A 13,974-nucleotide genomic window follows, 5' to 3' on the forward strand; every position below is an offset into this window, starting at 1 on the left:
AGAAGTAGAGGCCCACGAGGGTGATTTAGGAGTCGGGGGCTTGTACACTTAGACATGTTCATTTATATAAACTAATTAGCCAGTTCTTTGTGTCATTTAAGAACAGAACTGTACATTTAACAGTATACCCACTGCGGGGAGAAAATGGCGGATTTTTCCTCGTTGGGTTTATCGGAATGGCTGATTCAACAATGTAAACAAATGGGCATCAGCAAACCAACTCCAGTCCAGGAAAATTGCATACCAGAAATTTTAGATGGTAAGTAATAAAGATAAGACGCTGTTGGTTGTAGGCTAAAGCAAGACATGATTATGAAGTTGTGCTCTCATTTGCTCATTACCATGGTTATTTTGACCGTGTCCTTTGCCAGTTTGTGAGATGTGAAGACTTGTCATCATGTGTTGGTCCTCAGGTCGCGATTGTATGGGCTGTGCCAAAACTGGCAGCGGAAAGACAGCAGCATTTGTCCTCCCGGTGGTTCAGAAGTTGTCTGAAGATCCCTATGGCATCTTCTGTCTCGTGCTCACACCCACCAGGTTAGTGCGGTCTGTTGAGAGCGGCAGCAGCATCATGAGAAAAGGAATATTGATTGAAGCCACAGCAGAGGCGAGTAGGCTGACTGCTATTACCCAGAGATTATATTATCACACGGATTATTTTACCACTGCATCTCTTTAAAAAAAAAAAGAATATTGAACCATGAAACCTCAAATATGTCCAGCTGAATTCAGCAGACATATTAAGATATTGTTTACACACCAGATCTATCTCAACGTGTTCATGGTGACTTTGCAGTGTGTAGCATAATATTTAGTGTCAAGTGTCAGTTTTCTTCCAGAATGTAATTATGTTATCTTACATTGTATCTGATTTAAAAGCTGACAACATGTGAAAGGAAGACCAGTACCTGTCAAGGGCATTGGCAACTACTTGAATGGCATGACTTATTTTTTTAAATATTTTTCTTGGCTTTGTTTTTTCTTGTTTGTTGGTGTGTAGGGAGTTGGCATATCAGATTGCAGAGCAGTTCAGAGCTCTGGGCAAACCTTTAGGCTTACGAGACGCCATCATCGTCGGAGGAATGGGTAATCTTTTAATTATCTCAATGGGATATCACCTGGTAAAACAAAGGATAAATAAAATAGATAAAAATCGTATATTCATCTTTGCCTTCTCATTCATTCATTCAGAAAACACAGATGTCGCATTACTGTGCATTCACTTTCACTAATATTCTGTTCCTAGACATGGTGGCCCAGGGCTTGGCTTTGTCAAAGAAGCCACACGTTGTCGTCGCTACTCCAGGACGACTCGCAGATCACATTAGAAGCTCCAATACCTTCAGCATGAGGAAGATTAAATTTTTGGTGAGTATTCAGACAAATGTTTTTTTTTTACTCCCTTGTCTGGTCTTAGTGTGTGTATTCTGGTGTATTCTGATTTACTTCAATTTCTTAGGCATGATACATGGTCCGGATGCTGGAATTTGGTTGCACATTAACATTGAAGGCTTGCAACCACTCATAGCCATGCCCAATCCCTATACAAAGCAAAACTGCACATTTGGTGCCAATAAAAGGCTTGCTAACTTAGTGTGTTGTGTTTCTAGATGATGTAGCATAGTGTGATGCTGTGAATTTGACATTAATGTGGGACTGTCCCACCCAAACCACAGAACTGCACTGTGTGCATGGAATACACAGGAATACGTCTACTGCTAGCTATACGTATACTGTCTAGCTTCACTTATTAACGTCGTCAGGAGGGAGCTTTACACTACGCACAGACTGCACCGACGAACCAGCTGGCTACATTACCAGTACTTGTCTCCTGTTGTAAAAACATGCTCTTATGAGTGGCATTAATTTAAATGGTGGCCTGTTCTCCAAGATCATGGACGAGGCTGACCGTCTCCTGGAGCAGGGCTGCACGGACTTCACCAAGGACCTGGAGGTGATCCTGGGCGCGGTGCCCGCCAAACGCCAGACGCTGCTCTTCAGCGCCACCCTCACGGACACGCTGGAGGAGCTCAAGAGCATCGCCATGAACAAGCCGTTCTTCTGGGAGAGCAAATCAGAGTAAGGCTGCTAGTGCTGCCCGTCATACTGGGAGAGCAAATCAGAGTAAGGCTGCTGCCCGTCATACTGGGAGAGCCAATCAGAGTAAGGCTGCTGCCCGTCATACTGGGAGAGCCAATCAGAGTAAGGCTGCTGCCCGTCATACTGGGAGAGCAAATCAGAGTAAGGCTGCTGCCCGTCATACTGGGAGAGCCAATCAGAGTAAGGCTGCTGCCCGTCATACTGGGAGAGCCAATCAGAGTAAGGCTGCTGCCCGGCATACTGGACGCCACAGGGGTTCAGCCAGAGAGGGTTAAAGCGGAGCGAGAGGCGCAAACGTTCGATCATTTCCGCGTTCTGTCTTCGCAAAGGGGAGGGGGGCTAAATCCCCCTTTAAGCAGACCTGTTAACATTCGAACTGAACTGCTTGCCAATCTGACAGAGATCGATATCCCACTATGACGTCTTTGCGACACGCCTCTTTAAGCAGACAGGAACTGTTCGAATTTTTCTTCCATAGAGATGCATTATGTTGCTCTATCTTGTCAGTAATTAAGGATCTTTGGTTCAGCTACATTTGTACAGATGGTTCAGGCCTCTACAGCACAGGGGTTCAGCTACATCTCTGAGTTTTAGAGAGGCCTTTGGGATGACGAAAACAAAGAAGCACCACCATAGAAAAGTGAAGTTACTAAATTGTTGTAAGATTTCATTTATATTTATTCATTTGGTGGATGCATTTATCCAAAGAGACTTACAGCAATGGAGTAACATTTAAGCTATTAACATATAGCATTTAACATTTAAGCTAGAGCTACATTTGTAGCATTAGTAAAACAGTTCAGCTATTACCATTTAAGCATTTTTACATTTAAGCTACAGCGTTATTTCAACATTTCCGAGGCAATTTGGCTAAATCCCGTTGACGCGCTGTTTGTCAGGGTGCGGACGGTGGAGGAGCTGGAGCAGAGGTACATCCTGACACCGGAGAAGGTGAAGGACGCCTACCTGGTGCACCTCGTCCAGAAGTTCCAAGACGAACATGATGAATGGTCCATCATGATTTTTACCAACACCTGCAAGTACGTATCTTTCTTTATTGTCAGATAATGGTGTTTTCATTTAGTGACGTCATCGTACATTATGAGTGGTGTTTATTTTGTGTTTATTTTGTGTTAAACAGAAATTGCCAGTTACTCACAATGATGCTCCGCGAGTTTAAATTCCCCACCATCTCATTGCACTCGATGATGAAGCAGGTAAGGAAGGCAGACATTCAACATCTAACCATAGTTGGGTGGTTTAAAGTAGTTTACTAAACACCCATCTCAATTCTGCTTTTAGAGAGAACGATTTGCAAACCTTGCAAAGTTCAAGTCCAACGTCTTCAAAATCCTCATTGCTACTGATGTGGCGGCCAGGTAAGAATGTTTCCCTCGGCACTAAGGTACAGATAGAAGAGGAAGGTGGTGAAGAGGATGATCGTGAGGTTCTACATCATGTGTTCAGATGTATTGAGCTGTTCTACATCACCTGTTCAGATGTTTTGAGCTGTTCTACATCACCTGTTCAGATGTATTGAGCTGTTCTACATCATGTGTTGTGTTCAGATGTATTGAGCTGTTCTACATCATGTGTTCAGATGTATTGAGCTGTTCTACATCATGTGTTCAGATGTATTGAGCTGTTCTACACCACCTGTTCAGATGTTTTGAGCTGTTCTACATCACCTGTTCAGATGTATTGAGCTGTTCTACATCATGTGTTGTGTTCAGATGTATTGAGCTGTTCTACATCATGTGTTCAGATGTATTGAGCTGTTCTACATCATGTGTTCAGATGTGTTGAGCTGTTCTACACCACCTGTTCAGATGTATTGAGCTGTTCTACATCACCTGTTCAGATGTATTGAGCTGTTCTACATCACCTGTTCAGATGTATTGAGCTGTTCTACACCACCTGTTCAGATGTATTGAGCTGTTCTACATCACCTGTTCAGATGTATTGAGCTGTTCTACATCTAATCATGTGTTCAGATGTATTGAGCTGTTCTACATCTAATCATGTGTTCAGATGTATTGAGCTGTTCTACATCATGTGTTCAGATGTTTTGAGCTGTTCTACATCACCTGTTCAGATGTATTGAGCTGTTCTACACCACCTGTTCAGATGTGTTGAGCTGTTCTACATCACCTGTTCAGATGTATTGAGCTGTGCCGTATTAAAAGGACATAAAGACTCATGTGTCTCTGCTTGTCACAGGGGTTTGGATATTCCAACTGTCCAGGTGGTCATCAACCACAACACGCCAGGGCTGCCTAAGACCTACATCCACCGAGTGGGCAGAACCGCCCGGGCAGGTACGGCCTCTTTGGACCAGGGTTCTTCTCCTCAACCGTAGGCAGATTGGTGTGTTGTTGGCCCAGTGTGACGTTCGCTTTGTTTCCACGCAGGACGCAATGGCAAGGCAATCACCCTGGTGACGCAGTACGACATTCATCTGGTAAACGCCATCGAAGAACAGATCAGTAAGTTTTAGTTCAAACCGTGGCTTTAGGTCCACACAATCACTCTGGTCTTTAATAGCTGATGGGTATCAGCACAGTATTTGCAATGCAATGGTATTTGTGGGTTGTTATGCAGGGACACGGCCACAAGTCTATTTCTATGTCTAAATCTAAATTGTTGATTCAGACTCCCTAAAGGGGGGGTACACACATAAAGATAATCGGCTGATTTTGTCCCGATTTCCCCCCCTTCCGACCAAAGACAGACAACGGCCGATTATCTTAAGATTCTTTTGTAGTGTGTGGTGTGTTAAGAGTCAAAATTCTCCCGACAATAGCCTTTATGACACGATGGAAAATGTTCAGCGCCAATCATCGTTAATATTAAACATGTTCAATATTTGTGACTGGAAATCCTGTGGTGTTCTGAGGGCAGCCAAGAAAGATTTTTTATCTTTAGATTCATAAAATCTTTGTGTGTATTCCGGTTAAGGCTTCAAAGACCTATCGGCAGCTTGTATTGAATGATCTGCACTATACTAGGTCTGCATTATTGTGAAATAAATGTTTAACACACACACACACACATAAAGTGAGTGTATAAATGGCTGTATGTGCGCTGCAGAGACCAAGCTGAAGGCCCATGCCGTGGAAGAGAAGGAGGTTCTGAAGATTCTAACTCAAGTCAACGTGACCAAGCGCAAGTGTGAAATCGTACGTATTGCCGCTCATAACAGCAGGTCGGGGGTCATTATGGGATGTATAGCATCTCTTCACAGCAGACGGGGGTTAGTAATGAGTTGTTCTGTGTTTGTGTGATTAACTGTGCCACTCACTCTTACAGAAACTGGAGTCATCGGACTTCGATGAGAAAAAGGAGATTAATAAACGCAAGCAGATGATCCTGGAGGGCAAGGCAAGTTGCTTGTAATAGACGGCATGATATCTGCCGTTGGTTTCAGAAGGTCTAACAGTGTGCCCAAAGAAAGTCTGAAAATGTCAAGCAAGTGATGTCTTGTGACACATATGCAAAAGTGGCCTTACAGTTATATACGTTATATATATGTATACAGATATACAGTCATTGGATGTAATGTGAAGGACTGGTCAACAGTGGGACCTTACTAGTTGTTTTGTTTTGACGACATTTCCAGAACCCAGAGGTGGAGATGAAGCGGCAAGCTGAACTCATGAAGATCAAGAAACAGAAGAAGAAATTCAAGGACAAAATTCAGAAAACAATTGAGAAGAAGCAGCAAGGCAAATCGACTCAGAAGAAAGCACAGAGCGGTAAAACGAAAAAAGAGGCAACATAACCACAGATGACAAGCAGCTCTTAACATGTGTTTTGTACTGGCTCCCCCTCCCGCCCCCCCAAGATTGATTCAGAAATGTGACTTACACGTTTGAGTGGATATGAGCGCTAAAGCTTTATTGGGAAAAATCAAATAAAATCAACCACACAGGAATGTGATTACAATGTCAGCGGGTGAAAACAGCCTTCAAAGCCAACATGAAAACATCGCACATGAGGTGTACAGCACCCTCTGTCCCTATGGGCCCACGGGCTGCAGGGATTGGCCAACTAAACTACTGTCGTCTCCTGGGAGACCAGAGCAGTGGACGTGGACAGCTAGCAGAGAAGATCAGGAAGAGGGATTTCAGTTTCTGGGAAGATCGGACAGAAATAATAAAATATCAAATGTTTGCAATCTTGGCGTTTGTGTTATGGCTTGTATTTGGTTCTTGGCTTCATTCTTCATCATTGTTTATTGTGCCGATACTGAGATAGGAATTGCCATCATATCTAGTATTGGTTTCCCACACATAGATTTAATCTCATCACCGAAAAATAAATTCTATCGGCATGATTGTCATTAAATGAAATGTTTTTAAAGATATCGGACTCAAAGCAATTGTTCCCTCCTCCACTCCCTCGGTGGTGCTAGTTTACTGTGGAGTATATACACTTCATTATATAGCTTACTGAAACAAATCTGATGGGAGTTAGTCCTCAGGAGTGAAGGGAGATGTCTGCCAGACATGAGAACAGAGTCGTGGATCTCCCTTCATAAGGGTACAGGGGAAAGATAAGCACAGCAAAGGGTTGCGGAAGTCTTTGTCATTTCATTATCCAGTTACGTTGTCATACATCTGCTGGTTTCAAAATGTTTCTCTGGGTCTTTGGAAATTACAACAGAAGACCCGGAAAGGAAAACCAAATGATCAACTAAGACTTTAGTAAATCTTGGGAAAGATAGTAAAAGCAATATTTTTTTAAACCATTTCAGTAGGCCTTGATCTAATTTCCAAGCAGCCCTTGAAGACAGAAGGCCTCAGAGAGCTGACTATAATCACGTTCTAACTACGCATACAACTGGATTTGATGATCTAAAACGATAATGGTGGTACATTTAGACTTTATATAGCACCACTGGAAAATAAATTGCCATTAAATGAAAAAGTGGTATGAAGAACAAAAACACAGCAAGTCCTATAACTTCGCATTTCATCTAGCATTAATACGATCACAGTCCGAGTGGCATTTTGGTCACATATCTAAGCAATGCAGTTTGAAGACTCCAGAAAAAACAAATGGTAAATTGGTGATGAATACCGCAATCACAGTGAATTGATAAACAACTTGGACATGTTTTCAAAAGCACACCAAATACAGAAGCAACTTATGTCATGTCGTTGAATGTGGTTTCGGGATGCGTTCTCCCTGCAGGTTTAGAATGGGAAGAATCCAAATTTGGGACAGTGAACTTGTCGTGGTCCATACCTAGGGTTAGGCCTGGAACAAATTTCACCCTTTACTTTAAAATCATCTCACTAAAGATCTGCGTTTTCACTGAGCCGTGGTCAGTGGTCATTCAGGCCTAAAAGCTGGTTAAAATGAAGCGCTGGGCAGGACGCAGAGGCCACAGCTCAGGGCAGAGACTGCGCCGTTAAATGTTCGGTTTTTTTTTGTGTTTTTTTTTTACAGCTCGTTTTGGAAACTGCGCTGGCCATCGGATCAGCCCGGATCTGCGTACGAGTTCAAATCTACCAATTCTCTCTCCCCCTCTCTCTCTCTCACAGGACTCTGATCACCCATGTCAGAATATGAAGCAGGTCTCACAACCAGTCAGCTCGGAGATGAAGGTCAAACTTTACTGTGTCAGTGTGCAGCAGCTGCGCCTCCCTCGGCCTCTGGACCCCTAGGGGGGGTGTACTCCCTCCTCCCGCTCCCTCGCTCACTCTCTCCCTCCCTCCGCTCAGAGAGCCCCCCCCCCCGGCCCCCCAGCTCACTGACGTCTCCTCCAGGGAGGGGCCCAGCGTAGGGTGGGGTGTGGGGGGTGAGAGTTGTGCACTCATGAGAGAGGACACGTTGGCGCGGGACAGACCGAGCGTCAGCTCCTCTCTCGCTCTCTCTCTCTTTTTCTCTCTCTCTTTCTCTCCCTCCGCAGGCTGGCAGCCATTCCGCAGTCCTGTTTGTTCCCCTTCTCTCGCTCTCCTCCTCTCCGGTTGGTGCTCCTCCTCCTTCCTGTGATTGGTTGCTCTCCGTTCCGTTCCTGTTGCCATCAGAGTGGTGCTCCCGTCGTGGCAGAGGAAATCAGGTCTCCATGTTCTGTTTATTTAGTGTTTCCCCAGAATAAAATGCAGTTGGACCAAGCTCAGCTTACGCCTCGAGCTCATCCAGTCACCACCCTGAGGAACAACGGGAAAGACGTTACCATGGGGATGGAACACGCATCCCATAACCATCACTGGCTGCTCTCACTGACACACATTCAGCTGCTAGCTTACAGGAGAGCAACACGGTCTTAATCATATAAAGGTGTCCAAGTTGGTTAAGTTCATTCACTTTGTTAACAGGGCCCTACTGAATGAAGGCTAAAATTTAACGTCACCCAGCCCACTGTGCCTTTAACGTCACCCAGCCCACTGTGCCTTTAACGTCACCCAGCCCACTGTCCCTTTAATGTTACCCAGCCCACTGTCCCTTTAACGTCACCCAGCCCACTGTCCCTTTAACGTTACCCAGCCCACTGTCCCTTTAACGTCACCCAGCCCACTGTCCCTTTAACGTCACCCAGCCCACTGTCCCTTTAACGTTACCTAGCCCACTGTCCCTTTAACGTCACCCAACACACTCACATTTTAATACTGTGACAGTCCAGTAACTCCACCATGTTGGTATGCACGTTCTCCCTGGTATGTCGAGTCCTGAGACAGCGCCACGTCGATCTGGGACTTGAATTCATCCCCCAAGTAACTGTCCTGGAAGGCACATCAACACAGCAGAGATGTTAGAGGTGCAAGACTACTTACTTTCATTATTTGCAAGTAAAGCAGAGATTTTAGGATGTGTCACATTCCTGTCATGTGCTTGAATGATCATACATCTCACACAGGATTAATGTTTTGGTCACCACAGGACTAGCTGGACCGAATGTTGCTTGGTTTGTACTGTAAATGTCTGTGGGTAACAGCAACCGACTTTGGGCAGGTGTGTTGAGATCAGGCAGGTGGTTTACCTGTGTGAGTTTGGGCAGGTGTGTTGAGTTTGGGCAGGTGTGTTACTACCGGTGTTACTACCTGTGTGAGTTTGGGCAGGTGTGTTACTACCTGTGTGAGTTTGGGCAGGTGTGTTGAGATCAGGCAGGTGGTTTACCTGTGAGAGTTTGGGCAGGTGTGTTGAGTTTGGGCAGCTGTGTTACTACCTGTGTGAGTTTGGGCAGGTGTGTTACCTGTGTGAGTTTGGGAAGGTGTGTTACCTGTGTGAGTTTGGGCAGGTGAGTTACCTGTGTGAGTTTGGGAAGGTGTGTTACCTGTGTGAGTTTGGGCAGGCGTGTTACCTGTGTGAGTTTGGGCAGGTGAGTTACCTGTGTGAGTGTGGGCAGGTGTGTTACCTGTGTGAGTTTGGACAGGTGTGTTGCCTGTGTGAGTTTGGGCAGGTGAGTTACCTGTGAGAGTTCAGGTTAGTGTGTTGAGTTTGGGCAGGTGAGTTACCTGTGAGAGCTCTGGCTGGGAGAGGCCGGGCTGGCTCATCTGTGAGGGCTGGCTCATGGAGATGTAGCCCTGGGTCAGGGGCCCCTGGGAGAAGGGCTGGGAGGCCACGTCCTGGCTGGCCTGGCTGTTGCCCATGTTGCCCGGCCCGCCGTGGGGGGCACCGCCACGCGTCTTCTGGCGCCCGCCACGCCCGCCTCGGCCCCCTTTATTCAGCCCTCCGCGGCCTGGAGGAACACACGAGCAAACGCAACAGTTTTACTCTCCAGCTTCCCAACATGTTTATGATGAGATCAGTAGTGCACTAGTCCACATCCTACACGCTCAGTAGCGCACTAGTCCACATCCTACACGCTCAGTAGTGCACTAGTCCACATCCTACACGCTCAGTAGTGCACTAGTCCACATCCTACTGTACACGCTCAGTAGTGCACTAGTCCACATCCTACTGTACACGCTCAGTAGTGCACTAGTCCACATCCTACACGCTCAGTAGTGCACTAGTCCACATCCTACACGCTCAGTAGTGCACTAGTCCACATCCTACACGCTCAATAGTGCACTAGTCCACATCCTACACACTCAGTAGTGCACTAGTCCACATCCTACACGCTCAGTAGTGCACTAGTCCACATCCTACACGCTCAGTAGTGCACTAGTCCACATCCTACACGCTCAGTAGTGCACTAGTCCACATCCTACATAGACAGCTCAGCTGTTGATGCAAACTGTTACGAAAAATTAAATGTTAATTTAATGAAAATAAAACGTTATGTTTTACAAGGGCATTAACGCTTCACTGTGAAGTCCTGCAAACATCTTCGTCATCTTTACACTGTACTTCTTTAACGGATTCTACAGTCCAGCATTACGACTGACCGGCTGGTGTGTGTGTGTGTGTGTTACCAAGAGCGGGAGCAGGAGCCTGGCCCAGGTAGGCTGGCGGGGGGGCGCGCGCGTGTGTGTATGTGTGTGTATGTGTGTGTGTGTGTAGTGAGCTGGGTATTACCAGGAGCGGGCCCGTTGGCCTGGCCCAGGTAGGCTGGCGGGGGCATGGGGGCATGGGTGTGTGTGTGTGTGTGTGTGTGTGTGTGTGTGTGTGTGTGTGTGTGTGTGTGTGTGTGTGTGTGTGGTGAGCTGGGTATTACCAGGAGCGGGCCCGTTGGCCTGGCCCAGGTAGGCTGGCGGGGGCATGGGGGCATGGGTGTGTGTGTGTGTGTGTGTGTGTGTGTGTGTGTGTGTGTGTAGTGAGCTGGGCATTACCAGGAGCGGGGCCGTTGGCCTGGCCCAGGTAGGCTGGCGGGGGCATGGGTGTGTGTGTGTGTGTGTGTGTGTGTGTAGTGAGCTGGGTATTACCAGGAGCGGGCCCGTTGGCCTGGCCCAGGTAGGCTGGAGGGGGCATGGGTGGCATCATCAGGTTGAAGGGGATGGGGATGTTCATGGCTGCCACGTGGTTGGGGCCGGCGCCAATCATGCCAATCTGATCATGGGTCTGGAAGTACATGTTGGATGGACGACCTGCAAACACAGTAAACACGACATGTTCACTCACACTGTCAGGAGATGGACAGAGATTGAGCTAGAGGAGTACGACTAAGCCTAAAATCACCGCTTACAACAGTGCATTTTTAATAGCAATAATTATTAATAAATTGATGAAACAATTGTTTTGTCCTCCCATTTGATTCACTAGTAAATATGAATCTGGTGAAAATGTAGAGTGATCGAGAGTAAGAGACGGAACTGTGAGGTGAGGTGTGTGTGTTCTGAGAGGAGTAAGAGACGGAACTGTGAGGTGTGGTGTGTGTTCTGAGAGGAGTAAGAGATGGAACTCACCTGTGTTGCTGCGATCATACACAGAGCCTGGGATCATGGCCTCTCTGGCGTCGTACATGGCCGTGGTCATGAAGCGCGCTCCCTGACCACACACACACACACGACAACAATTAGATCACTGCAATCTCAGAATATGCATTGCATTCCTGCAATATATGGTGGTTTTATGGAGCGTTTACAGAAATCTACTCTATATAACTATAAACAGGGTGCACTGTAGAGTCAGAATAAGCAGAGAGTGCTGGGTTGGAGTAATCACAGATCTCTGGTATAAGGACTACTAGAGTGATCTGATCTGGTCCTGCCTGGTAGACTAGAGTGATCTGATCTGGTCCTGCCTGGTGGACTAGAGTGATCTGATCTGGTCCTGTCTGGTGGACTAGAGTGATCTGATCTGGTCCTGTCTGGTGGACTACAGTGATCTGTTGAGGTCCTGCCTGGTGGACTAGAGTGATCTGATCTGGTCCTGCCTGGTGGACTACAGTGATCTGATCTGGTCCTGCCTGGTGGACTACAGTGATCTGTTGAGGTCCTGCCTGGTGGACTAGAGTGATCTGATCTGGTCCTGCCTGGTGGACTACAGTGATCTGATCTGGTCCTGCCTGGTGGACTACAGTGATCTGTTGAGGTCCTGCCTGGTGGACTAGAGTGATCTGATCTGGTCCTGCCTGGTGGACTAGAGTGATCTGATCTGGTCCTGCCTGGTGGACTACAGTGATCTGTTGAGGTCCTGCCTGGTGGACTAGAGTGATCTGATCTGGTCCTGTCTGGTGGACTAGAGTGATCTGATCTGGTCCTGCCTGGTGGACTACAGTGATCTGTTGAGGTCCTGCCTGGTGGACTAGAGTGATCTGATCTGGTCCTGCCTGGTGGACTAGAGTGATCTGATCTGGTCCTGCCTGGTGGACTAGTGATCTGTTTAGGTCCTGCCTGGTGGACTAGAGAGTGATCTGATCTGGTCCTGCCTGGTGGACTACAGTGATCTGATCTGGTCCTGCCTGGTGGACTAGAGTGATGCATTGACGGCGGTGCACTCACAGGGTTGATGGTGTTGACCAGCTTGCGGGGCTTGCTGAACTGCATGAGGCTCTCGCGCAGGTTGTTGAGCGGCCCCTCCACCAGCACCTTCTGCTCCTTGTAGTAGTTCAGCAGGTGGTTCCACAGCGGCTGCTTGGACAGAGCCTTGGGGTTGCCCACGATGATCACGCCATACCTACACACACACACACACATCAGGGTCAAACAAACATACAGTATATATTTCAGGCTTAATTTCACCCAATCAACCAATCACAGGAAGCATCACACAACACCTTCAGCAGAGAGTTAACCTCTCACTTTTGGATTATCTGTAGAGATGAACTAAACCGCAGCGCAGGGTTCATGGACATCTGGCATGGCAAACACATCAGGGTACTGACCTTGCTCTGGTGAGAGCCACGTTCAGACGACGGGGGTCGTTCAGGAAGCCGATGCCCTGGTGCTCGTTAGCTCGCACGCAGGACAGAATGATGAAGTCCTTCTCGCGGCCCTGGAAGGCGTCCACACTAGCGATCTCCACCTCCTGCGGCACCACACACAAGAGTGGTCACTCAGAGGGGGACAGAAGAACTCTACTAGCGCTGCTCAGGAAACAAGCATCAATAAGGACAGAAGAACTCTACTAGCGCTGCTCAGGAAACAAGCATCAATAAGGACAGAAGAACTCTACTAGCGCTGCTCAGGAAACAAGCATCAATAAGGACAGAAGAACTCTACTAGCACTGCTCAGGAAACGCGCATCAATAAGGACAGAAGAACTCTACTAGCACTGCTCAGGAAATGCACATCAGTAAGGACAGAAGAACTCTACTAGCACTGCTCAGGAAACGCGCATCAATAAGGACAGAAGAACTCTACTAGCACTGCTCAGGAAACGCGCATCAATAAGGACGGACGGACGCACCTGGTAGAGTTTGGTGTGGAGGGAGCCGCTGAACTGCATGTACTGCACCAGGTACGACCTCTGACCCTCGTAGGGCGTGATGACGCCGATCTGATCGGGCTTGGCGCCGGCCTTCAGGAGTCGCGTGGTGATCTTCTCCACGTTGGACGCCTCGGTCCTGTGGGGGCAGAACATGTTGAGCGTTGAGTTACTGCTCTCTACTCACCAGGACTCACACTCCAATCCATACTTTGCACACGACGTCACAACTACTGGCCGGCGGGCAAGGACATCATTCTCCAGCAATGAAGCAAAACCCAGTAAACTAATCAAGGATCTTGCCAGGACGTCGCCAGTTTTACAATACGAGAGTTGTGCAGTTGGATGCACTAACCACCGAGGAGACACGCCAGCCAGAGTTGTGTTTTGTTGCCCACCAGTGGTCACATGACTGCAAAGTATGAATGAAAAGTGTTGCTCTCTGCAGGTGCACACCTGTTCAGGTAGGAGGTCCCGGAGCTGGCGATCTCCTCTTGGCCCTGGGTCACGTAGAAGAACATGGGCTTGTCCGGCTGAGGCCACTGGAAGTCGAAGCCTTTCTTGATGCGGTCACCTGCAACACGTAAACAACAGGGTGAGAGACGGCACAATTAC

The 13,974-nt window shown here is 47.4% G+C and overlaps 2 protein-coding genes across 2 annotated transcripts in view; one reads left to right on the forward strand and one right to left on the reverse strand.

Annotated features, from left to right (window-relative positions):
* ddx49 (DEAD (Asp-Glu-Ala-Asp) box polypeptide 49) lies at positions 1-6,283 on the forward strand. The gene is made up of 13 exons (XM_062556890.1): positions 1-259; positions 414-537; positions 1,001-1,086; positions 1,247-1,368; positions 1,892-2,079; positions 3,000-3,140; positions 3,242-3,317; positions 3,403-3,479; positions 4,321-4,418; positions 4,512-4,586; positions 5,191-5,279; positions 5,410-5,481; positions 5,720-6,283. Exons 1-13 carry the CDS (start codon positions 145-147, stop codon positions 5,879-5,881), a joined length of 1,425 nt encoding a protein of 474 aa, XP_062412874.1. The 5' UTR covers positions 1-144; the 3' UTR covers positions 5,882-6,283.
* The window catches only part of LOC134102697 (regulator of nonsense transcripts 1-like), a 21,490-nt gene continuing 13,492 nt past the window's right edge, over positions 5,977-13,974 (reverse strand). The window contains exons 16-24 of the mRNA XM_062556889.1: positions 13,816-13,933; positions 13,342-13,498; positions 12,818-12,960; positions 12,435-12,609; positions 11,397-11,478; positions 10,917-11,078; positions 9,564-9,787; positions 8,709-8,831; positions 5,977-8,258 (exon numbers count right to left, since the gene is read on the reverse strand). Of these exons, the coding sequence (XP_062412873.1) occupies positions 8,712-8,831; positions 9,564-9,787; positions 10,917-11,078; positions 11,397-11,478; positions 12,435-12,609; positions 12,818-12,960; positions 13,342-13,498; positions 13,816-13,933 (1,181 nt within the window). The 3' untranslated portion in view covers positions 5,977-8,258; positions 8,709-8,711. The remainder of the gene's footprint in view (positions 8,259-8,708; positions 8,832-9,563; positions 9,788-10,916; positions 11,079-11,396; positions 11,479-12,434; positions 12,610-12,817; positions 12,961-13,341; positions 13,499-13,815; positions 13,934-13,974) is intronic.

This window comes from Sardina pilchardus, chromosome 15 (genome assembly GCF_963854185.1).
Source record: "Sardina pilchardus chromosome 15, fSarPil1.1, whole genome shotgun sequence".
Taxonomy (NCBI): domain Eukaryota; kingdom Metazoa; phylum Chordata; class Actinopteri; order Clupeiformes; family Clupeidae; genus Sardina; species Sardina pilchardus.

Coding starts and splice junctions, on each gene's coding strand:
- ddx49 (XM_062556890.1), top strand. CDS start 145: ATGGCGGATTTTTCCTCGTTGGGTTTATCGGAATGGCTGATTCAACAA. Junction 260..413: donor CATACCAGAAATTTTAGATG/GTAAGTAATAAA, acceptor GTTGGTCCTCAG/GTCGCGATTGTATGGGCTGT. Junction 538..1,000: donor CTCGTGCTCACACCCACCAG/GTTAGTGCGGTC, acceptor GTTGGTGTGTAG/GGAGTTGGCATATCAGATTG.